Genomic DNA, 26,105 nt, shown 5'->3' on the forward strand with positions numbered 1-26,105 from the left:
CAGGCCCTGCGGAGGGGACCCACAGAGGCATATCCAGCGAGGCAGTTTCCCTGGGTTCCAAGGCTTCTGCAGAAGGAGCAAAAGATGTTTCCTCCTTGGGATGGAGGCAGGAACCCCGCCCCCAGGAGCCATCCACGGCATGGTTTTCTGCAAAGCAGCTGCAAGGTACCCCGGTGTTTAGGCTGAAGATAAGGCTCACACAAAACACAGGGAGATGGAGTCTGAGAAAGCCCAGGTCCTGCAAAGAGGAGGCCCAGGCCCAGTCTCTGATCACCCCCATTCTGGTGGGACCACTTCCCCCACAGCCTCCCAAGGCCTCTCCCACTGGTCACTGCACTGGTCCTCAGGACCGCCCTCTGTGGAAGAGGACCCTGAGCTCAGAGAGGTACTGACGTCCCAGGACTTGAACTAGGCTCCTCAGTAGAGCGCTGACTGGTCCCAGCGTCAGAGCTGGAACAGCCGGGGAGACTGACAGGCAAAGATACCTAAGGCTCTATGGGGAAGAAAAGGCCTGGCGGCTTCTAGAGAGACACAGCTCAGGACTACTTATGACTCCAGAAACGATTTCCTCCCCTTCTCTACAAAGTCTGGGTTTATCCAGGTACTGTCACTGCACATCTAGGTTCGTCTCTGCAGGAGAAAAGCAGGAGGAGCTGGGGTTGCTGAGCAAGAAAAGAAGGGCATCAAAACTGAAGTCAGTGGCAGGAGAGCCAAACACCTACGAGGGGGTGACTGATCCAGATGGGCCTGAGGGCAGAGGGCTGGCTCCACCTGAAACAGAGCTCATTCCAAAGCGTTCTAACTCCAATCCTAACCCCAACCCACTGAAACGACGAGAAGGTCTCAAGCTAAACCCCTTAGTAATTTGGTTGCTCGTGGGCTACACCATGCCAGGTTCTACCCAACTTCTCTGCCAGACTTTACTGGTTCATAAGAACTAAGGCTGTCGAAGCCACTATGGAGAACAATATGGAGGTTCCTTAAAAAACTAAAAACAGAGCTACCACATAACCCAGCCATCCCACACCTGAGCATATACCCAGAGAAAACCATAATTCGAAAGGATGCATGCACCCCAATGTTCACTGTGGCACTATTAGGACATGGAAACAACCTAAACGTCCATCAACAGAGGAATGGATAAAGAAGATGTGCTACCTATATACAGTGGAATATTACTCAGCCATAAAAAAGAATGACATAATGCCATCTGCAGCAACATGGATAGACTAGAGATTGTCATACTGAGTGAAATAAGTCAGAAAGAGAAAAACAAATATCGTATAATATTGCTTGTAAGTGGAATCTAGAAAAAAGGTACAGATGAACTTATTTGCAAAGCAGAAATAGAGACATAGAAGTAGAGAACAAACTATGGACACCAAGGGGGAAAGCGGGGGTGAGACAAATTGGGAGATTGGGATTGACATATACACACTACTATGTATAAAATAGATAACTAATGAGAACCTGTTGTATAGCACAGGGAACTCTACTCAGTGCTCTGTGATGACCTAAATGGGAAGGAAATCTAAAAAGGAGTGGATATATGTATACATGTGACTGATTCACTTTGCTGTACAGCAGAAACGAATGCAACATTGTAAAGCAACTATACTCCAACTAAAAAAAGAAAAGAAAAGAAAAGAAAATCACACTCCAGAAAAAAAAGAACTAAGGCTGTTGAGGCAAGGAGAACGTTTGGGAAGGTTGGCAGTGCTCACCTTGGGTGTTTACTCGGCAGTGTCAGAAGACTCAGCTGAATCTCTCCCTGCTCTAAACGGAGTCCACATGGCCAATCCAGGGTGTCCCCCACAAGGTTACTGATAAGATGAAGTCCAACAAAAAAGGGCAATCCAGGGTTCCCTGGTGGTGCAGTGGTTAAGAATCCGCCTGCCAATGCGGGGGACACGGGTTCGAGCCCTGGTCCAGGAAGATCCCACATGCCACGGAGAAACTAAGACCCTAAGCCACAACTACTGAGCCTGTGCTCTAGAGCCCACATGCTGCATCTACTGAAGCCCCCGCGCTCTAGAGGCCGTGCCCTGAAACAAGAGAAGCCACCGCAATCAGAGGCCTGTGCACTGCAACAAAGAGTAGCCCCTGCTCGCTGCATCCAGAGAAAGCCCATGCGCAGCAACGAAGACCCAACACAGCCAAAAATAATAAATAAAAATAAAGTAGGAAAAAAAAAAAAAGGCAATCCTTGCTCCTTCCCGGCTGTCCTCTCTGCATCAGAAGTACGTTGAGCATCTTCCCACCTCGAAACAAAATGCTCAGCTCTCTTAGCTAAGATGCACAGACTGAGAATTCTGGGAAATGACAACCTTTTTCTTTTTCTGCCAGGAAAGATCTCTGCAGGACAAGCCCACATTGCATAGTTTTCCCTTATCAACGGGGTTTTGATATCAGAGCTCTAAATAAAACAGGGTCGTAAATTCAGAGGGAAAGATTAAACTAAAACATCATCACAACCCACAGAGGCCAGAAAAAAAATGCCCACAAGCATAAATACTGCACAAAACCAAGAGGAAAATATCAAAATGGGTGTGATGAAAAAGGAAAAGTCAATTCTGTGGAAACTTTCCTAGCGTGGGTAGCTTTACTTTTAGATAATGTTAGAGGTTCACTGGCGAAACCCTACAAAATATAAGGACTCCTTCTGGACTGCTGCAATTGGGTGCCACTGTGTCCCCAGGGAACAGTTGAGAGTCACACAGATGATGAATGGAACCTCGGGAAGGTCAATTAGAACCGGTCCTCGAAGGGTGAAGGGTGAAGGGTAAAGGAAGGGTGGAAGAGAGACTAATAAAACTCATCAACAAGGTCTTTTAATTCCAGGTTTGTAGATGGTCCCATGCACTATAGTAGAATTCATAGTAACAGATGTGAGAACTCCCTGCGAGATCTTCTGGGTCTTCTGAGAAAGGGTGAAGAATGAGTGTGAACATGGCAAAAATCAGGTTGATAGCATGTAGCGACAAAAATTAAAGGTTTGGGAGTGAACACTTGGTTGTTCCTAAGATATAAACCCAACATTTAAAAAGATCTCTACTTTTCATGTTTCCACTCTTCTGTTTTAATGAACATTACACACATACACATATACATGTATGTACATATATGTAAGTCACACAGAGAGCATGGTGTGTAAAGTTGACTCTCTTGATGACAGCTCTGGGATGCCAGCTGTCCTGTGTATGAAACAGTATTAAAGACGCCACTGAGGGACTTCCCTGGCGATCCAGTGGTTAAGACTCCGCACTACCAATGCAGGGGGCACAGGTTCGATCCCTGATCAGGGAACTAAGATCTCGCATGCCGCTCAGCACAGCCAAAATGAGAAAAACAAAGCAACAACAACAAAAAAGAATTAAAAAAAAAAAAAAAAAAGACGCCACTGAGCCCAGCTGTAGGCACAAGAGGAGATGCTGGGACTCCCTAGATTATCCACCAAGTGGGCATTAAAGTAGGAAGAACCCTGAACCGCTCAGCATGATGGAAGAGTTTGGGCCTCTCCTCGAGTGTAGGGATGCAGGATCTGCTGGGCAGGATTTGTGAGCGCCCCCCAGGGAGCCCAGGGCTATCCGCAAGGGGACGGGATCAGGGAGGGGCTCACACTGGCCTCCCCGAAGGCGGGTCCAGCCCGACGCACCCCCGCCCGGGAGGCTCATCTTCGGAGAAACACTTTCTGGTGTATAATCAGTTTTCCCGGAGATGGAGAGCTCACCCCCATCCGAGGACAGGAGGATGACTTGGTAACTGGAATTCCCAGAGGCATGAGGTGGAGCCCAGCCTGGGAAGAAAGGTCGGCTCCGAACGCCCACTCCCCTGACGCTCCCACATACCTGTCTCGACCACCCTGCAGGCTCCTTGTCAGCGTCCCCATCAGCCGCCCACGCGACAGCGGGGACCTGCACCAGCCCGCCCCGGCTCCACCACCTTCCGCGTCCCCCTTCTTCTCCAGCGGCCATCCCCCCACCCCCGAGCCACGGCCAACCTCTCCCAGAGCTGCGACTCCCCACTTCGTGAACACATCCCCTGCTTCTCCAGCTCCCTCAGATTCCCACAAAAGCAGAAGATTCTTTGTTCATCTGCAGTGGACAGAGGCTTACAGGTGCGCCTGAGAGGGAAGTCTGGGATGCCCCGGGTCGAATTCCAACGGGGCTAACGGAGGAAACGGAGGTAAAAACGTTAGACCCCGACTGAAATCGCAGACCACGAACGTGGGGTGTCACGAGCTGTATTCAAGTCTACTCCCCTCCACGTTCTCCCAGGTCATCAACCCTCGCTTCTCTCTGCTCCTGGCCTTTCTTCCCTTTGCAGCTGGACCTGTAGCTTGACCTCTTCAACGGCCCTCTCAACAATATCAACCACCTTGCTGCCCCTGTTGGACCCCCCAGGCCTGAGCGCACAGGCCGTCTGCATTCCCCGGTATCCAACCAGCTGGGCGCTGCTGGGGGAAAACCGCACGCTAACACAGTGTGCTAGGGCGTGGGGTCTACAGTTCGTACATCTCGTCTACCCAGGCATCCCAAACTTCTCTCTCAGGCGCACCATTAAGCCTCTGCCCCTGACAGCACACGGCCTCTGCTTAACCAGAGAGGAGGAACCATCAGAAGGAACCCCTCAACTCTCCGGACACCCAGCAGCATCACACTCAGCTACACTTGCAGCTCCTCCCCTCTGAAGCCAAGGAGGGGTGGTCTTCCTGCTGGGCTTGGATCTATCCCTCCCCTTCCCCACTCCCTTGGCCCATCTCTCCCCAACCCCACTCCAGAACCTTCCAAATCCCCGGTTATACTCACTCTTCCCCCTCCCCGTGGACATGTGCTCATGGTCTTACCACCCTTAAGAGTGGTCTCCCTCCCCAAGCCCCAAATGCCCTCTTCCTTTCTTATCCACTCTAAGCTGCTCAACGAGCTGTCTCCCCCAGGCTTCAATTCTGCATCCCCCAGTACAGTCCTCAGCCGCTGCAGACTGGCTTCTGCCCCCCAGGTTGCCCGTGACTTTGAGTGGGAGGTGGGGAGCATCCAGGGTCAGCAGAGCCCTGTCCTGCGTGTCACAGCTCCCAGAGCGGCATGAACCATGTGTGGGAAGGAGGGCTGAGGCCTGGGGATGGTGCAGCGGGCCTCAGGGCATTTCTGGCCCTGGAACACGTGCGTGTGCGCGTGTGCGCGTGTGCACGTGCATATGTGTGTACCTGTGTGCAGCGGCTGGGTACACGCACGCACACGTGCATGCGTGTGCATGTGTGTGGTTAGGTGGCCGTGGGCAGCTTCATGGCTACTACCTTGTTCTTCCTGAGACCTGCTGTGATCAGGCAGGAACCAAACCCAATTGATTTACCTCCTACGTGACTGTGACCACATTTCCCGTATCAAAAATTGAGACACGACGTCTCACGATAGGTCGGACATTTGAGTTGGGACCGCTCTTAAGAAGACCTGGGAAAGCTGGCTGCACACACAGCAGGGGGACAGAAATCACAGCCTAGCACCCTGGCCGGATTCTGAGACAGCAAATTCTGCTGGTGAGATGCCCGCATCTCAGCCACCCTCTCTTGCAGGGCCTCGCCCAAGGGCTCCCTAAGCTGATTGTAAGCACAGGAGCAGGAAACAGAAGTGGCCCCGAGGCACGCCATGCCCGCCACTGGCAGGAGACAGCCTGGAGCAGTCTCTCCGATCCTCTCCCGGACAGCTGCCAGAACAGCTGGCAAAGCGGAGGGCAGGGTAGCCTCAGTTGCCTCCCCAGCTGGGAGCAGCTCAGATGCCCCCACCGGCTGACAGGTCCATCAACTCTCCTACGGTCACACACTGAAGCGGGTCCAGGCTTCCGCGGGTACCAGTGTATGTTGGAAGCATGTCCCATCTTTCCCTCTTATTTTCCACGTGCAGGGGAAAGGATATGGTTCCCGGAAGCCTAGGTTTGAACCCTGACTATGTACAACCTGACTCACTGGCGGGCTTACAAGACAGTTTCACAGAGTCTAGGGTTTCTGTTTCTTCCTGATGGGACCTCAGACAATGAGCTCTCTGTGTCCCTGCACTGTTATTTCATCACTGACACTGATCTTCCATGTCAAACAAACGTCACTCCTCGTCTCTCTTCCTTCCTCTGTTCTGAGACCCAGGAACCATCATTTCCTGAGGTCAACACGCTATGGAATGTTATCTCAAGGGGAATTCTGATCCAGAGAAATCATAGGTCATCGTTTCCTTGTAAGGGGAGGCTGTGTAAGGCGAGCGCAAACTAGGCTGGGGAGATGTGTGCCCTTATTTCCGAGGCTAGCTCTCTTTTCGGGAACAAAGCACTCCCTGCTATTAAAACTTATCCTAAGAAATGGGTGGCCATCCTAGCTGGGGTTCTGTCTGCACCAAGGGAAAACTAATACACGCTTTTGTTGTTGAAACTCGTGTCTTGATTTGATTAGAAACTCCGGGGTCATTCGAGGTCAAAGCGTGCTCCACCTTCTCTGTCCTTCTCACCCAAGTGGAGCCGGGAGGATGGAAGGCAAAGTTCTCGGGGAGGAAAGCGTCTCAAGTGACAAGACTTTCCATGGACTTGGAGACGCCAGGAAGCCCAGGAACAGGAACGAGATGCATGTTCCTCTCGGATTTGGGGAAGGGGTGCTCAATCCACACCCACAACACGGGTAAAAGGTACCCAACCCAAAGTAACTGCCACGGGGATGAGCAAACTGGGGGAGGCCATGGGTCTGGGGCTCAATACGGACATCATTCTGCTAAAAACTTTTATAAAATAACTGAGGTTGGGGGCTTCCCTGGTGGCGCAGTGGTTGAGAGTCCGCCTGCCGATGCAGGGGATGCGGGTTCGTGCCCCGGTCCGGGAGGATCCCACATGCCGCGGAGCGGCTGGGCCCGTGAGCCATGGCCGCTGGGCCTGCGCATCCGGAGCCTGTGCTCCGCAACGGGAGAGGCCGCAGTGGTGAGAGGCCCGCGTACCATAAAAAAAAAATAAAATAAAATAAAAATAACCGAGGTTGTCAATCCAAACTGTGGACTGTGCATACCGGAGAAAGGTACTTGTAACCTGGGGTACGTTTTCAAATGCATCAACAACCAAGAATTAGGAGTGCTTTGATGGGGCAGCGGGGGAGGAATGTCAAGGCAGGCCCTTCCATAAGTAAACTGAGTACAGATGGGCATTTTGCTAAGACTGTTGGAATGATCTTTGCCCTTTTCTCCATGTTGCCAAACTTCCTCCCATAACTTAAACAAACAAACAAACAAAAAAGAGCCATGGGGCTGGGCCCACCTTGTCCTTCATGTATGTGGTACATCTACCACCACCGACTCCCACGGGCCAGTATCCTTCTGTGAGGCGGTCTGTTCTCAGGACAGCCCCACAGAGCCTAGTTAGAGATGCTGTCATGTGGCCAGTGAGTGATACAGCTCTTAGGAACTTAAGGTCCAGTTTTATATCCTGCATCCAGAACAGGGCCACCCAGGTTTCTTATATTTCTCCTTATTTTCCATGGTAGAAAAAGAGGCTTTATCTTGATTGTTTTTCTAAACTCGAACTCTAGGTCTGTCTTTTATTTTATTTTATTATTTTTTTGTGTGTGTGGTACACGGGCCTCTCACTGCTGTGGCCTCTCCCACTGCGGAGCACAAGCTCCGGACGTGCAGGCTCAGCGGCCATGGCTCACGGGCCCAGCCGCTCCGCGGCATGTGGGGTCCTCCCGGACCGGGGCACGAACCCGTGTCCCCTGCATCGGCAGGCGGACTCTCAACCACTGCTCCACCAGGGAAGCCCTAGGTCTGTCTTTTAAAAAGGAATCCATTAAAACTGGCAGTCAGTATTTAATTTAAAAAGCCAACAGAGTTAATAACTTGTTACTTAACTTTTGATCATCCAGGCTGGGGTTGGCAGGTTTGCTAATAGTTACCTGTCCCTGGGCCAAATGCTGGCGCAGAATGAGGCATGGCTTTCTTTCAATGACAAAAGACATTTAAACCCCTGTTGGTCCCAATGAGGTGATAAATGGTCTTGGCTTCTTTAAATCTAAGGAACATAAAGTAAACTCACCTTGAAAATTTGCTGGGACCTTCTCCATCTTCATCATCAAAGTCCATTCTGAAAAGTCAAGATCACGAGTGAGCATTCATTATACGCAGGACATTTAACTGGACACATGAGCTGGTGGCACACAGGGGGGTTTATTCGGTCAGATTGCTCCCCAACAATCCCAACCCTTGGCAGTGCAAAAAACAGGATCTCCGCACAGTCATCGTACAGGTTCAAGACAAGAAAGGGCAGAACAAAAGGTCTACAGTACCAGTGCCGTTGATTATATGATTGGCGACTTCTGCAAAAGTGCTGGAATATCAACTCGAACCCTTCTAGAACCCTACACACGCTGCCAGTGGGTTGCTCAGGCTGTGCTGGAAAAGTCAACACCCCTTATCTCCCACCACCTTTGGGGATACCTGCTTCCCTCCACATCATTTATTCCACAGGGAGACTTCCTTCTTTAACTTATTTTGTGGTACATTAACAGACTGAGCAAGCTCAAGAGGGTTTCAAAAACAGGACGTTTTAAGGGCAATGAAGGGATTATGAGGAAAACATATACTGCTGGTTGTGCCATGTGAGGACTTGGCTGGTCTGGATGAGTCAACATGGAAAGGGCATTTAAGGCCATCATCCTATAAACTCCAGGTCCAAGTAAATGGGTGTGTGGGAGAAACAGTCGTTTGGGGCCCAAGCGACTCAAAGTGCCCGTCTGCACGTTGAAACTCACCCAATAAATACTCAAGATTCCCACTTTACTGGGCCTCTCCAAATACACATAAAACAAAAAGTTTTGATAGATATTTCTTTAACTGATATCCCAAACTCTCCTTCTCAAAAAACAAACAACAAAAAACAGTCCTCTCTAATGTCAATTAATTTTACTCCTGAAGATGTCAGAGCAGAGCAGGTACTTATTTAAGGTGTACCCAGAGCCTTCGGGAACAAAACAGAAATAGTACAGGTGTGTTCGCTCTCCTGGACATTTGGGGGAAGTGGGATTCCTTCGGGGAAGAACGTCTCAGAGCCACTGCATCCCCCATCTTGTTCTCAGTGGAACTGAGGGACTAAGTGGGACACAGGGTCCGCGGACCCCAAGCAGAAGGGAGGCCAGCCTGCCTGGCGGCCAACAGCTTGCCACCAGAATGGCAGACGTGCTCTAGGACCACAGCTACATATTCCAGGGCTGCTGGCTTCACAGGGAACGTGATTCCCCCCTGAGCTCTCAGGGTGGGGGCCCCAGTGGGTAATGGGTGATGGGGGGAAGGCACAGGGCACCCAGGCCACCAGGAAATGGCCAGTTGCATAGGAAGAGCCACCACTGGACACGCACATGGGAGAGGTCCCTAATGAGATAAATCGTACTCTCTAGGCTTTGGGGTTACTTGGGGGACTTGGGACTGTGATGACATAGGGCAAAGGAACATTGTCTTCTTTAAAATGGTATCACGTGTTTATTTTTGTACTGTTCTATGTGCAGTGTGGCCAGAGTTCTAATCTGAGTTGAACTGATGGGATCCCCTGCCAATTTGGAATCCCTGATTTCCAGGCACCAGGGCTTGCACTGGCTGCTTGGAATAAAAGAACAAAAGGAGTTACATAACTGGGAGAGAGGACAGCAATGTTAACAAAAATACTTCTGCACAAAGAGGAGGGAAGGCGGGGAAGAAAAGTGGTAAGAAAGGGAAAGTAGAGTTAAAACACCACTGGGAGAGACAGACATGCACCCCCTACAATGCAGACTGGGCAGCCGGGCACCAGACAGCAGTTGCAGAGTTGCCTATGTTGTGGGAAAATGGTGGCTGAATGCACGACTTTCTAAATGAAGTACAGTCATCAATATACTGCTTAGCTACTAAGCCATCACCTCACCTTTCCTGAAAAATTACGTCTGGGAGATGGCACCAAAAATCCTGCTCCCAGAGCCTCTGGGCCTTTGCAGAGCTACAGAACCACACTGCCACCCAGTGTTCATCACGGGTAAGAGCGACTTTGCTGCAGACATGAAGGTTACTTAACAACGCCGGGGCTGGCAAAAACAGACTAGTGTTAGGAAAACGAACTCGCACTTTCAAAATTCTAATGGATTGATGCAAGCATTTAGCAAAACCTCAAGTGGGTGTGAGATGTACAGTTATTTTAAAAATGCCTTTCAGGTCAAGTTGATATGAGTGTGATAATCTGGCTCCTGCAAGATACAATTTATCAGTCAGCCTTCCCTCCTCAGGCTGCACGATCTTCGGGGTATTTAGGGAGACCAACTGTCCTGGTTTTCCCAGAATGTGGGGATCTGTGGAGGTACTAGGCTTCAGTGCTAAAACTGGGAAAGTCCTGGGCCAACCAGGATGGTTGGTCACCAGAGTTTTCATTAAGGACAGCTTGGCTCTTTACCTGATCCTCATGCAGCAGACGGATGGGTAAGCAAGCCATACGGTAAACGGTCCCAATCTGGATCAGGTCAGCCCAGTCGAGCAGAGAGTGTAAGAGAGGGACGGCCAGGCTCTGGAGCCAGAGTTTTCTGAAGTCTGCTGAAAACTTAGGAAGCAGGATTTGGCTATGAAAACTTAGGGACCACAAAACTGTGCCTTCCCACCTGTGTCAGTGTGTGATCACACGTGTGCTGCAATCACATCTAGGAATTTTGAAATGCATAATGTGGGCGTGAACTCAGGAGAGAAATCAGGACACAAATGACTGTTCAGATCCTCAGGGTAACTCACTTGACCCCAAAGCGGTCTCACTGCTCATCAGCCACACAGAAAAAAATTCAACTTCTGAGGACAGAAGGATCTTTCGGAGGAGTACTTGCCAAGACGCTGCCTTTGGGTCTTCTGTCACCAATTCAAATGCTCCACTTTAAATATGACTACAATAACTATGTTTACTTCTTCTGCTATAAAAACTCTGAGTAAATCATCCTGTATGTCTTTTATGTGTCTCTATTATACTTAAGCATCTATCTGGATAATAAGGGAGAGAAATCAAAATATGACTTTTAAGTCCTATTGTATTCACTTTAAAGAATTCGGTACAATAAGTGGATGATATGAGTCCTCAAAAGGTGGGCTGAGAATGCATTTTACCTCACTTTCCTGTTGCTGAGCATGAATTCTAACCTCGATAAAAAGTCGTGAAAAGCATTTCTGAGCTTGCAGCTAGTTAAGAGTGAGTGATGCAGATCTGCCTAACAGTGATTGCATAATAATAATAATGCATCATCAAATATGAGTCAGCAAATAATTCACTTATGCTCTTATGAGAGAAGATGAGACGCCGTGCCAATAAGGCTGGTTCTAGAGTGCAGCAGAGGAGCGACCCCAGGCCAGCATGAAGCTGCTGCTGAAAAAAAGACAAGTGACACGGGTGCCAGCCAACACCCTTCCTTCAGGGCCTGGGCCAGCTGACTGGGGCTACAGCAACGCTACTGCAGAAATTCGAACCAAGCAAAACATCTGCTTATGTAATATGTCTTTTACTCAACCACATTCCAGCAGCCGTGGGGTTAGACTGCAGGGGGACGCTGGCCTACTGGCTGCACACAATTTGGAAATCGTTTCCCTCCAATGACGATATTTTAGAAGCCTAACATGTGACTCCAAGGCAGCGGGAAGGGGCTGGTACACCCAGTTCCCTCCAGCCTCACCCTCCCTCCCCAACAAGGGCTGACTCTGGGGATGGGCACAGCCTGTCCAATGACAGCCACTTCCCCTGTCACTTGAAAAGCACCAAGTGTGCCCTGTGGATGCCCCCCCATGCCGTCCCACCCCCTCACTGGGATCAGGGAGTTCTCTACAAAAATGCAATCCAGGTGACTTGCTTCTGGTCACTTCTGCCACACATGTGGAATCACTTTTCAAACAATCTGAAACTTCTGAACCTTCACCTTTGTCCCAACTGCTAGCAGAGCACGCTGCTTGCTAAGATGCTTACTAGGGGAGCCGTCAGGGGACAGGGAAAGAGCATTTATCAGAGGATCCATGGCGCTGGGCCAGGCATGTGGCCGGGGCATCCAAACCCCACGAGGGGTCACTTCTACTTGGCTCTGAAACACCAGGGCTGGGTGGTCATCCTGGGAATCTGGGACATGTCCCTCCACCGGAATCACCAGGTCAGAGTGGGAAGACCTAGGCAGGGAATAGGGGGCGGGAGGCAGGTCCTTACCTCTCCCAACCCCCCACTCCTTTGCTCTCTCCTTCTCCCCCTCCCTGTGTCTCCAGCTGTGCCCCACAGTCTTGGAGAGAAGGAGGAAGAGCACCGTGGCAGTGACGGGGGAGCGTGCGTAAACGCGCCATGGTGCAGGGGTGGGCGCCGCAGTGGGGTGACCTGCTTTTCTTCTTTTTTTTTTTTTTTGTGGTACGCGGGCCTCTCACTGTTGTGGCCTCTCCCGTTGCGGAGCACAGGCTCCGGATGTGCAGGCTCAGTGGCCATGGCCCACGGGCCCAGCCGCTCCGTGGCATGTGGGATCTTCCCAGACTGGGGCACGAACCTGTGTCCCCTGCATCGGCAGGCGGACTCTCAACCACTGCGCCACCAGGGAAGCCCGGGATGACCTGCTTTTTGATGAATGTGACTTCCGTCAGGACTGAGCGCGCAGGCTGTGGTCAGCGGAGCGTTATCGCTGCTGTGGCTGTTCTACAACCGCGGTGGCCTCCATCACAGAATTTCAGCAAAACACGTAAAAATACCAGATGTGAGAGTTACTATGGAAACTGCCCTGTAAAAATGGAGGTTTCCTTGCTGAGACGCAGAGGATACATCCCTCAGTCACAGGGGCTTAGCAGAAGGAAGCGCGGTTTGCCTGCTTTTCCTTCTGACGGAGAAAAGGAGGCAGGCGCACGGGCTCCAAAAATGAGGAGAATAAAGGGCGAGCCCCCCGGAGGAGGTCGGCTCCTTGATCTGCCTTTCGGAGGCGCGGGCCCTCATCCTGCTGGTTGGGTAGCGTGCCAGCAGTTGCTGTTCGTCCCCTTGAATCTCTGGTTTCTTTGCTCGGTGTGGTGCTTCCTTGCTTCTAAGTGGAAGTGACATCTGGGCTCTGTCTCGGTCCACCCAAGGTCCCCCTCCACCTCCAGTGTCACGCCGTGTATCTGTGACCTGGTAGGGAAAGGGCAGCCTGGAGGACCTCTTCAGAAAGGAGACCGAGTCCACTGCCCGGTCATCAGCTCAGGCAGCAAGCAGAAGTCAGGGTCTGGACGCCAGGAACTCGGAGGTCAAGGAGGGTAGTAGCCTCAGCTCTACAGCCCAGCCCTGAACAAAGCGTAGGCCCGGCACACACCCTGCCGGAGGAGTGGCAGAGGCTCAGCGACCACGGAGAGGGCTCCTTGTCCTGCAAATACTGGGCCCCAGCATCTCTGCCTTTCCTTGGCCCTGGCCCAGCCCACCTTCCTGCATCAGAGTCCTGTGCTACAGAGGTAGAGAACAAACGTATGGACACCAAGGCGGGGAAAGTGGCGGAGGCTGGGGGTGGTGGGATGAATTGGGAGATTGGGATCGACATGTATACACTAATATGTATAAAATGGATAATTACTAAGAACCGGCTGTAAAAAAAATAAATAAAATTAAATTTAAAAAATTTTTAATGTTAAATATACAGAAAAAAACACAAAAAAACCAAAAAGAGTCCTGTGCTTCCTCTTCTTAAAAAGGATTGGGCCAGCAATGAGGCTCTGTCCCCAGGGAATGGAAGTTAGCAAGCACAGACATTTAAAATAATTTTTAAAAGGCCTGGCATCTTAAAAAAAAATTCAGTAAGTTTATATGTTGACATCAAGTGCATTCTTTCAACAACCCACACTCCACTGAGCTTAGCACCTAGTTAGCAAGAATAGCTGGTTAAAAGAGGAAGTCTGGGTTTGTAGTAAGCCCTAGGGCAGGCTGCTTCCTACTACAAAGCTGATCTCAGGATTTCTGCCCCAGGCACCACACCGCTCAGGAGAGCTCTGCTGGTCCCGCTGGAAGGAACGCTGACTGCATCAGCACCCTGGAGGGGAGCGAGCTGAATGGAGGGGAGAAAGCTGGGGAACCAGACTCCATTACCCTCTCACTAATCACCAAAACCTTAGCCCTTCTTTTAATGACTACTACACACACAGCAGTCTTTTCAGCATCTCAAATTATAATGCTGAAGGGGCTTTTTCAGCCTACTCCCTTCCATTCCAGATCCTCACAACATACCTGCTCCCCGTCCCCCAGCCCCCTTTAAGAATCACACTGGTTTAAAAGCGACTCTTAGGTTTAAAATGATGGACCATTTTACAAATGAGCCTGGATCCTTGTCTTCCTGGGGAGACCTGGGTTATTGGAAATTGCATTAATAGGACAAATTGATTCTACTTCATGAAAGTATTTGTCTATCAAATATTTGTCTATCAAATATTTCATTGAAAATAAAATTGATTCAATGAAGGAAAGGGGTTGGTTGACATACAGAGTCTGAAAATGTCGGTTATGTTTTTCCTGCAGGGATCTGTGTTGGTTGATCGGTTTCGTAGATCTCTGCACAGCTACAGACACCATACATCATGAGTAGATGTCGTTTTGGGTTCCATCAGTTTAAGAATGATGGTCTTTCTGGTCCCACCAGAACTTAACACGGTTACCGACTTTGCTGGCAGAGCAGGTTACAATGTAAGCTGCCCAGCCTTTAGGTGCTGGGCTAGAGCCAGTTTTTTGGAAAGGAATTCCTGCACACCACCTAGCAAAGACGGGTCGACGGAGCAAAGAACAGAAAGCACCAGAGGGATCTTTGCTGCCCACAGGGGCTGAAGCTCGACCTGCAGGGCTGCCCTCCGGCTGGTGGGCTCAGGCAGAGGGATGGGTAAGCCCCCTCCCTCAGAGAGATGGCCTGAGCAAAGCCCAGCAGGAGCACAGAGCCATTCTCACCACAAGGACAAGCAAACAGAAGTCCCCAGCTGGGTGCTGAGGCCCAAAAACACTTAGAGGCAAATCACATGCATAGTTAGGAATCTTGCAAAATCTAAACAGGATGCAAACTGCTGAGCTTTTATTCTCCAGGAGGGGGAGAGACAATATTTTCCTAACAGGTCAAGAGTGTTGCTCAACATGTATTAAGCCCAATTCCTGGAACCACCGAGGTTGCTTACCCAGAACGCCGCTTTCCTCCGCGGGCGGGCATGGGCCCGGCCATCCTCACCTGTCCAGTGGCCGCCATGGGGGCAACGGGCAATGTCACGGATCCAGGGATGTCCGAAGCCATTTCTGCAATTCAGCAAAGATGAGAGGTTTTGTTAATGCCAGAAAAGTCCAGGAATAAGCAAGAATATTGTCCGGCAGACCAAAAGCACCACCTGGGAGGAGAATCCAGGGACCTGGGTCCTGGGCCCATCATTAGTCACATGACGCAGCTGAGCCCTTCCCCTGTCTGGAAAAGGATATCCCTGGGCAGTATGCCCATACTTAGTTTAGGTGGTAAAAAAAAGAGTTTGCGCAGCTAACTTAGCTTTCATAAAGAGCTCCTGTCTCCTGTCACCTGGAGGCGGGTAAGACGTTCAGGAATCCAGGCATGTGGCCAAAGCTTAAGGGGAAGGACCCCACTGCTGGTCCCAACTACTGGTAGCCCACATGGGGCCAACCCAGAGAACCAAAAGAGCCAATCCCCTGCAGCACCACCCACTGATGCTCAGTCCTCACCCTGGGCATCTGTGTTCAAGCAGAAAGTCTGTTCCCCTCTCTAAATTTGGACTCAGAATCCCTGAATATAGAGCCCTGCCTGGCCCTCCATTCATGATGAGGACAGTGAGGTCCAGGGGCCTTAAAAGCATCCCTTCAGGCTGCACGGTAAGCCACTGACAACGGCTCTCCACAGCCAGGACTTTCTAGGAAGAAATGTTAATTTAAAGAATAAGTAGGTCTTTGTTTTTCTCTTTCTGACTTACTTCACTCTGTATGACAGACTCTAGGTGTGATACCAATGAACCTATTTGCAGGGCAGGAATAGAGACACAAGACATAGAGAACAGACATGTGGACACGGTGCGGGGAAGGGGAGGGTTGGATGAATTGGGAGATTAGGTTTGAGAGAAATACACTACCATGTGTAAAATAGATAGCTAGTGGGAACCTGCAGAATAGCACAGGGAGCTCAGCTCAGTGCTCTGTGATGACCTAGATGGGTGGGATGGTGGGGGTTGGGAGGGAGGTCCAAGAGGGAGGGGATATATGTACACGTATAGCTGATTCACTTCATTGTACAGCAGAAACCAACACAACATTGTAAAGCAACTATACTCCAATTAAAAAAAGAAGAACAGGGCTTCACTGGTGGCGCACTGGTTGAGAGTCACCCTGCCAATGCAGGGGACACGGGTTCGTGCCCCCGTCCGGGAGGATCCCACATGCCGCGGAGCGGCTGGGCCCGTGAGCCATGGCCACTGAGCCTGCGCGTCCGGAGCCTGTGCTCCGCAACGGGAGAGGCCACAACGGTGAGAGGCCCGCGTACCGCAAAAAAAAAAAAAAAAAAAAAAAAAAAAAAGTTCTGTAGAAGAATTTTACAGTACTAATAAACAAAATCTTAATTTAGCTACTCCACTATGTTCACAAAAATTTGAGGGCTGTTTTTTTGTTGTTGTTAACTAATGTACACATTGGAAAGTACTCAAGGAGAAAAAAAACTCCCTTTCTTAAAGTAATCCTCTCCTCTCTAAACAATTCCTATACTGGATTTGTGACAGCTAGGCAGTATGAACAGCAATGACCTCATAACCTTCTATCTGCCTGCTTCTGATAAGAAATCTGTATTTTTTTCTGCAGTGGAGGCTAAAGCACGTTAAGTCCATTAAGCCCCAAAATTAAAAGGCTTAATCACTGCCAGTGCAAACATGGGCGAAAACAAAAGTCACCGCTTCCCAAAGTAAGTCCCACAGAACATCAGGCCCTTCAGATTCTCCAGGAAAAAGCGTTGCGTGGTCAAACAGGTTAGGGAAAAGCCACACACTTATCCCGCTTCTCGAAGATTTCAATGCCCACCAAAAAACACACTGAGAAGTTCTGATATAAGGACGTTTGTTTACCTGTGACTAAGCCAGCGAATCATAAAGGACTCTAATGGTGGAAACTCTTAAAATGTGTTCTCTGAACAACTCATGTTCCACGTGACACTAGTTTAAGTATTTTAAAGTCAACTACCTCATTCCTGCCTTTGAGTTAAGGAAACGTCAGGCTGGAAGAGATCTTTGCCATTGTCTGCAGACCTGGAAAGGCCCACCCTTTCCCTGTGTGGTTACCCTCCAGCTCGGAGGTGGGGAGTGGGGAGGAAGGAGTGGAAAACGGAAGGCAATGTGCAGTTAGGAAACAAGCTGATATTTGTCCCATTTTATTTGGGGAAAACAAAGGTGCAGACGGTGAAGTTCCACAAAAACCCTGGCTATGGGGCAAGGGTTGAGGAATATGGAAAGTCCAATCCTTTCCTCAGACAGATGAGGGAAGCAAGGAAAAAGAGATTAAGTGACTTCCACAGGTGCCCACGGTGGACCAAGGGCTGGGCCAGGGGCAGGCCCAGTCTTGCCGTCACATCAGCATTTATTCTGTTGGACTGTTTCCCATGATTAAGTTTCACTGGCCCAGAAAAAGAGCCAGGCCTGCGAGGACAGGCTCACACCAGCCTGCCTCCATCAGACCCCACTAGGTATATTCTTGTGCCCTCCAGGCTTGGTGCGAGATACCAAGTGCAAGTGGACAGGCAGACACAAGTAGTTTTTACCACAGAGAAAGTGTATGCTTCATGAAGGCCATGTGGCGGATATGCTGAGTTGGCTACAATCTTTACATGTGATATGCATGTGTCATAGAGCCCGTGCACCATGGGATAAGGGGAGGGGAGCAAGGGAGCCTTATATGCAAATACATCGACATAATTTGAAAATGAGAGGCACATACGCGTCTCCAGCAAAGGGGGCTGCACACACAATACAGAAGGATGGCGGCTCACCATCTACAATGTCCAAAACTACTCCCTCCCCCCTCCCGCATTCAAAAAGCATTTCTAAGAAGACCTGACTCATTCTAGGTTTACGTTTTCTCCTGTAAACTGCATCTGTATATCATGTGCCCGTTTCTCTACTGAGACTCAGAGGTTTTTTCTCATCTATTTGTATGATCTCTTTTTATGACAAAGATATTAGAGCTTTGCCACATTTTCTGAAAATCCTTTACAATATTTTTCCAATCTGTTGCTTGCTTTTTTAGGTTGAGAGATTTTTTAATACTAGAGAAAGCTTTACGAGGTAGAGTTTTAAGATGTATTGGTCAGCTTGGGTTGCCATAACAAAATACCACAGACGGGGGGCCTAAACAAAAGAAATGTATTTTCTCACAGTTCAGGGACTGGGAAGTCCAAGATCAGGGTGCCAGCCAATCTGGGTGCCAGGGACAATCCTCTGCCTGGTTTACAGACCACCTGCCCTCCGTGTCGTCACGTTTTCTCTTCTTCTAAGGCCACCAATCCTAGGGCCCTATTCTTATGACCTCATTTAAACTTAATTACCTCCCATAAGCTCTAGCTTCAAATACGGTCAATGGGGGGTTGGGGGGTGGTACAGTTAGGGCTTCAACATATGAATTTTGAGAAGATGATACAATTCAGTCCACAGCATAAGAAAAGATCAATTGTCCTAACCTCATTTATTCGAGTCCTTCCTTTTCCCCATAAGTTTTTTTGATGCTCCCTCTCTCTGTCTTACATTTTATTTGTACATAGAAAATGTGTCTGTTTCTAGAATATCTATTTTCTTTTTTTGTCAATGACCCAGTTATCTATACTTGCTCTAGTATTGCACCATTATAACACACAAGTTTCTCTCACTGCTCTTACCTTTCAGAATTATCTTTGTTCTGGCTTATTCTTCCATTTAAATTTTACAATAATTTGATTAAGATATAAAGTTTAACCTCCTTTGGAAATTAATTGGATTATCTTGAACCTACAAATTAATTTTGGAGAAAAGTGACATTTTTGCAATATTTAGAATTTTCAACAAAGAATTGACATAAGCCTATAATTTACTCAAGACTTCCTTTTTAGCTCAATAAAGTCTTGCATTTTCATCATATAGATCCCCCCACTTTCTCATTCCGTTTATTTCTAGGTACTTTGTGATGCTATTATGATGTGATGTTGTGTTGTGTATTATGATCATTGCTACTAGTGTGAATGAGATCTCCTTTCCCAGATTACTTTCTGATTGGTTACTAGCTATGAAGACAATTGTGCTACAATAACTCTGTCATGCTTGATGTCAACTGATTCGACCAGCAGCTAAGATAGGTGTTGCCCTCCCCTCCCTTGCTGTTCTATGTATGTATTATGCTTTCAAAATTTGCATGCCTGGCTAAAGAGTTTCTAAGGCCATTGCCACATGTCCTGACATTTCACCAAATTTTTTAAATTGTTGTAATAATTCATCATTAATTCTTCTGAATTTTCTAATTTTACAAATCCCTTGGGGTACAAATAATGATACTATTTTCTCACTTTAAATAGTTAAAGGTTTAATTTCTTTTCATGTCTTATTTCACTGGCCAGAACTTCCAGAATATTCAATAATAATGACCAATAACTGGGTAACAGAAAGGCCACAGAGCTTTGCAGTGAAACATACCTGGTTTCAAATCACAACTCAAACAGTTCCTAGCAATAATCTACTTTAAAGGATCATTTTAAAAATTAAGGATAATGTATATGAAGAGCCTAACACAGTGCCTGGGAGGGAAAAAAACTCTCAAGCAGCAGTGATTAAAATTATCATGATTATGGTGATGGTAAGCAAACTTGCTTGGTCCTTGAATTTAATTGTAATGACCTGCTGGTTTAAGACAAATATGCTTTATGACATCAAGGAAATCTGCTCCTATCCCATTTTCTTAGTTTTTTCAAGGAACAGATGTCTCATTTTAGCAAATGCCATTTGGTAACTAAAATAGTGTTTTAGATACGAAACAAACCAAGTGAAAGACGCAACTGATGAGACTAAAATTCACTTTAAAGGTTATACTTTTCTCTAATGTCTTTTAGGAGCCACTCTTAATACATTCAAATAAAAATATAAAAAACATGTCTCTCTCATCTGTAATCTATGTTCATATCTACCAATGTAATCAGCTGTCAGCCTTCTTTGGAAAAATGACTACTGCTCCCCAGATCTGGCAACTTTTTCATATGACTCGAATGTAAGTTACCAAAGCTCCTAGGACACCTACCCAGGAAAGGTGGCCAGAGGAAGGTCACTCACCAGGTCCGAGGTGAGGGTCTCCAAGGCAGAGCCTGGTATTTATTTATTTATTTTTTGGCTGCATTAGGTCTTCATTGCTTTCTCTAGTTGCGGCAAGTGGGGGCTACTCTTCATTGCGGTGAGAGGGCTTCTCATTTGCGTTGGCTTCTCTTGTTGCAGAGCACAGGCTCTAGGCACATGGGCTTCAATAGTTGTGGCCCACGGGCTCAGCAGTTGTGGCTCGTGGGCTCTAGAGTGCAGGCTTAGTTGCTCTGCAGCATGTGGGATCTTCCGGCTTAGGGCTCAAACCCGTGTCCCCTGCATTGGGAGGTGGATTCTTTTTTTTTTTTTTTTGCTGTACGCGGGCCTCTCACTGCTGTGGCCCCTCCCGTTGCGGAGCACAGGCTCCGGACACACAGGCTCCGCGGCCATGGCTCGCGGGCCCAGCCGCTCCGCGGCATGTGGGATCCTCCGGGATCGGGGCACGAACCCGTGTCCCCTGCATCGGCAGGCGGACTCTCAACCACTGCGCCACCAGGGAGGCCCTGGGAGGTGGATTCTTAACCACCAGGGAAGTCCCAGAGCCTGGTATTATACATTTAGATGGAAAGTAGCCCCATAAGCCCATTGTTGATTTGCTCCAGGGCTATTGAATTTCACTCAAAAAGGAAGAAAAGTGGAACCTTGACCGTAGCACTGAGCAGAGAGGAAATCGAGTCGGATACCTACTGGGTGACAATGTGGCCATGGTCATACCTTGCCCCTGGGGTGTACATGAACACAGCCTTTGTGAAGGATGAGTTGGCAGTATGTGTCAAGAGACATTAAGTTACCCATGCCTCACAAGAGGAGGCCACAGCTGTGTGTGTGTGTGTGTGTGTGTGTGCACTTAATATATGCACAGAAAAAGACTGGAAGGCAGATATAAGTACACCAGTGTGTTAAACTTGGCTATTCTTGTTGTGGGAATTATAGGTGGGTTTTATTTTCTCCTAAAAGCTCTTTTTGTTTTTGAATATACAAGGTTTTCTTCTTCAACAATGTGTTAATTTAACATTAATCTAATGATGTGTTAATTTAATGACCACAAATAGAGAAATAAGTATTTTTAAAGGGTTGCATTGTAAGCCACAGTCGAAAGCATATATAGCTGGAGAGCTAGAAGCAGTGAACGAATGAGACAGAGATAAAGGAAGGGAATACCTTTTTAATAACAAGAGTGTCCAACAATGGAGTGGATTGGCTTAATAATAATGATAAACATCCTATACAAAAATATGTAAAATATTTTTGTATAAAGGTAATAAGATTTATGTTGAGTGCTCACTATGTCCCAAGCTCTTCACGTGTGCTTTACATCCAGCCTACAAGAGAGGTATAAAGTCAACTCATTTTACAGATGAGGGAACTTGGGCAGAGAGAGGTCAGGGCCATGCCTCGGTCACATGACTGTGAAGCAGCAGAGCGGGCTCTCGCCATTCAGCCACCCCCTGCAGGGCCCTCGCCCCTCAAGGTGCTCAGGCAGAGGCTGGGCGGCCAGCAGACCCCTTCCCCGGGTGGGGTGGGGGCAACCAGAGATGCTGTAACAGCAAGACTCTAAATCACAGGCCCAGGTGGAAGCTGCGTGACATGCAGGAAATGTCCATGCTTTGGGGTCACGGGCAAGCTATTCATCATCCCTAAGCTCCAGTTTCCTCATCTATAAAAAAAGGAATATTCCCCACAGCACACACAGTTACTGTGGGGATTAAGGATGATCACTCATTTAAGAGGCCTGGCAGTCTACAAACCTCAGAATGCCAAAGACTGTGGGCAACCACCAAAAGCAATGAGATTGGCATGGAAAAGAGTCTTCCTCAGAGCTTTCAGAAAGAACCAAGCCTGCTGACACTTTGATTTCAAACTTCTAGCCTCCAGACTGTGAGACAATAAGTTTCTGTTGTTTAAAAAAAAATAAAGAAGACTGGTAAATAAAAAATAAAAATAACAGATGCCTGGCAGAAGTTATTTCCCCTTTCCCCTTTGACTTTCTCCCAAGAAAAGAATGTCTTTTAAAGCAGACATTGTGTGTGTGGGTGTGTCTGTATTTTTACATAACCCTTGAACAAAACTTAGCTTCTCTGTGCCTCAGTCTTCTATCTATAAAATGGGCATAATAAGAAATAGTAAATCCATGAGGTTGCTATGAGGATTAAAAAAGCTAATACCCATAAAGCACTTAGAATGATGTCTGGCACATAGTAAGCACTTCTAAACGTTTGCTAAGTAAAACACACACACAGACACTAACAAAACTTACAATCATTTTCTTACTGTAAGGAATTAGGTCACTTCTGTGATTTGATTTCTATGGCTCTGTCTTACAGGAGTGCAGGAAGGGTGATAGTGGGCCACAGAAGAGGGGGGTGGCCACAGGACTGACTCCTCTGCAGCCCCACGTGCAAAATGCCCCCCAGGGTGATGCTATTACAAGGGAGACACAGGGGGCTGCCGCACACCCGGGCAGCCTGAGCCACGGTCCTCGTCCTGTGCCGACCTCACCATGCCTCCCTGCTGAGAGCTCTGCCTTTAAATGGCTGGCCCACCCATAGCCCAGGGAGGGGTCAGCAGACAGGCCTCAAGTGTGCCCCCACCCCCTCTCCCAGGTCCCTGCAGGGCTCCACAGATGCACACCCCCTGCCCTGGACTGAGGCGGACACGGCTCCCTCCTCACTACACCGTGCTCTCACCCAGGAGAGCCTCACCTGAGCAGGTGCACATGCCCCCGTCACAGCCCTGGGACCCCACGGTCCCACACTGCCTTCAGAGGGTTCACGCAAGCCAGCAAGGGAGCCCAGAAATCCCGGATGAACCACCCGCGCCCACTTGACTCTGGTTCCCTGTGGGCGACCCAGGCGGGCACTGGCAAGGGATTCCACTGAGAGAAGCGTGGCGGTCATGGTCCGCACCTTGACTTCCCCCGCAGTTGAGGGCTGACCACACATAACAAGGAGAGGCTCTAGTGCCACAGAAACATGAACACATCCTACGGACCAGAACACCACGTCAACATGCAAATCAATCCTAAAAGCAGAGGAGGAATTGTCAACTGTACGAGTAAGAGTTGCCGTGTGTGGGGACTTCCCTGGTGGTCCAGTGGGTAAGACTGCACGCTCCCAATGCAGGGGGCCTGGGTTCGCTCCCTGGTTGGGGAATTAGATCCCACATGTATGCCGCAACTAAGATCCCTCATGCCACAACTAAGGAGCCCACATGCCGCAAGTGAGACCCAGCACAGCCAAATAAATAAATAAATAACACATAAATTTTTTTTAAAAAAAAGTTGCCACATGTGGTAAAGTCACTGCTCCCCTTCAGGTCTCCCCTCGGGGTCTCCTCACCTCCCATTCTCCCTTCAGTCCCCCGCAGTCAGGCCTTTGTCCCTGTCACCCGGCTAGGGAGCTGGCGTCATCACAGGGGTCTCATCTCTGCCCCCGCCCTTTTCTGTGGGATGCAGCTGCCCACTCCCCATCACCAGCACTCTCTCCTGGGTTGCCAGGGGCCGCATCCTCTCCCTCCCACCTCTCAGGCCCGCCTTCTCTCCTTGGCCAGCTCACCCTCCTCCACCAGGCCTCCAGGCGCTTACACCACTCCCTCTTCTCTGCTCTCCCTCCAGGTGAACCCATTCAAGCACCGGCATCAATGCCATTTCTGTGCTGGTGATTCCCAAATCCAGTTCTCAAGTCCTGCCGTCACGTCCTAAAGGTCTCTCCGTCCTCTGGGTTCTCTGCTGGCCTATCGCAGGGCCTCCTCCCTTGGTCCCTCTGCATCTACTCTCCCACTGTTCGCACAGGAGTCTGAGCTGACCAGTCCACCTCTTACTTCTCTCCTCTAGCGGCTTCTCTTTGCTCTCAGCACAAATATGGAGTTCCCTGCAATGATCAGCCAGTTACGGTGTGGTCAGGCTGCTGTCCACCTCTCCTGCCCACCTCTTCAGCTCTGGCCACACAGCCCTATCAATCTTAGGAACACACTGTGTTCCCTCCCACCTCAGGGCCTTTGCACATGCTGTGTCCTGTGGCCAGAAAGCTCTCTTCCACCTCTTCACCAAGTTAACTCCTAACGGTCATTGAGATTCAGCTCAAACATCATTTTTCCAAGGAAGCCTGTCCTTGGCCAATCCCTTCCCCTCCCATTCTAGGTCTGGTCCCTGGTGATTCATTCTTACTGTACCTGTACTTCTCCTGTGAATAAATGAAGGTCACAGCGGTCCAGATGACAGATAACAGGGCCTGAATGATGGAGCCACCCAGAGGGCATTCAGGAGGAAGGAAATGATGTTACTGCCTCAAAATACATGATGTGTCACCGTCAGAGCCCAGAAAGGAAGACTCTAAAAAGCCTTGGTCACCTGATCCTCCTACACTGAGACTGCACGGGGCAAAAAATTTCTGGAGGAGGAAGAAAAATACGGTTGGTTCGGTTGCATATTTACATCTACCACACCATACACTTGATATATGGGGACTCTGCAGCAAAGGAGAGGTGTGATCGCTTACACCTTCCTCTGTCCATTTATTCAGAGGGTTACGCACTAAACAGGCATCTGGTTCTAGTCTGGCTTCATTGCTATGCGACTCAGTTTCCCTATCTATTCTCCAACTAAGAAATGGGGTTAGTCAGGACATCCCTTCCTTCTGCAGAAGCTGCTGTAAGAAAATGTGGCCTGTTTCAATTACACACAGCATTTGCAAAGCTCTGATTTTGAGTCTGGAGCTGTGCTACAAGCTGATCGGTCAGAGATGAAAAGACCCCATCCTGCCGCTGACAGGTTCAGTCTTGAGTGTGATGGAAACCCAGAGCCAGGTAATTTCATACTGAGAGCTGTGTGCTGTGCAAGAGACTGGACACTGGGTGGTGGGAAGAACCAGGAAGATCCAAGAAGGCTTCCTGGAGGAGGCCACACCTGTGCTATCCTGGCAATGGACAGCAAACGCTTCAGGGAGGAATGATGCACGATATAAAAGGTGCCCTTTTCCTAAATGTATTCCTTTGATTGCTCCAGAATTTGTGAATAGACTCATTCATGCCCCTGCTTTGAGGGGCATGCTCTCTTATTCATGTCCAGTCACTGGAGCTTTCTGGCCTTTTACCTCAACTGCAACTCCCAACAGGATCTAGAATTATTCCCCCACCTCAAATGCAACCGTCTTGTATAGCTCCTTGCTCAGGATCCCTGGTCATAACCAATGACAAATGCACAAATAGACAGAAATATCTCCATCTACAGCAGTCCCACGCCAAATGCCAGTATTGCCCCCAACCCAGGAAATGCTGTTTCTGTTATACACAGGGATGGAATGACTGCCTGCCCTTACACAAAGTTGCAGGTTTTCAGCTCATTTCAACTGCAGTACAAGCTGAGGCTTTTGAAAGCTTCACCAGAATACAGAAAACAGATCTAGCTTACAGGGCAGCATCTAGCTAAGGACTATTTCACATTTCAAATGCAGACACAGTGTATAGAATTCCTAAAATACAGTATAGGGAGCAAAAACCTGGGGAAAAATGTGAAACTTGAGAGCATTACAGATGAAAAGAACATGAGGAAATGAAAAAACATTTTGTTCCCTCCCCCACTACTTCATGTGAATTTAAATAAGAAAAATATCCCTTGATCTTCACATTGCAAAAAAATGTTATTGACATGCAAACTCTCACAATACAATGACATAATTTTTTTTTTTCTTCTGCAGTACGCGGGCCTCTCACTGTTGTGGCCTCTCCTGCTGCGGAGCACAGGCTCCGGACGCACAGGCTCAGCGGCCGTGGCTCACGGGCCCAGCCACTCCGCGGCATGCAGGA

At 48.8% G+C, this 26,105-nt stretch overlaps 1 protein-coding gene across 5 annotated transcripts in view; it reads right to left on the reverse strand.

The window, feature by feature from the left end:
• Positions 1 to 26,105, reverse strand: part of ARNT2 (aryl hydrocarbon receptor nuclear translocator 2) — a 194,182-nt gene that overhangs the window by 130,165 nt on the left and 37,912 nt on the right. For 4 of the 5 annotated variants that reach the window (XM_060097491.1, XM_060097489.1, XM_060097492.1 and 1 more), the window contains 2 exons: positions 15,141 to 15,255; positions 8,053 to 8,100 (listed from right to left, as the gene is read on the reverse strand). In XM_060097491.1, the coding sequence (XP_059953474.1) occupies positions 8,053 to 8,100; positions 15,141 to 15,255 (163 nt within the window). Of the gene's footprint in view, positions 1 to 8,052; positions 8,101 to 15,140; positions 15,256 to 26,105 lie in introns of those variants that run through there. The other variant, XM_060097493.1, reaches the window with a different exon arrangement.

Source organism: Mesoplodon densirostris, chromosome 4 (genome assembly GCF_025265405.1).
Source record: "Mesoplodon densirostris isolate mMesDen1 chromosome 4, mMesDen1 primary haplotype, whole genome shotgun sequence".
Lineage (NCBI taxonomy): Eukaryota > Metazoa > Chordata > Mammalia > Artiodactyla > Ziphiidae > Mesoplodon > Mesoplodon densirostris.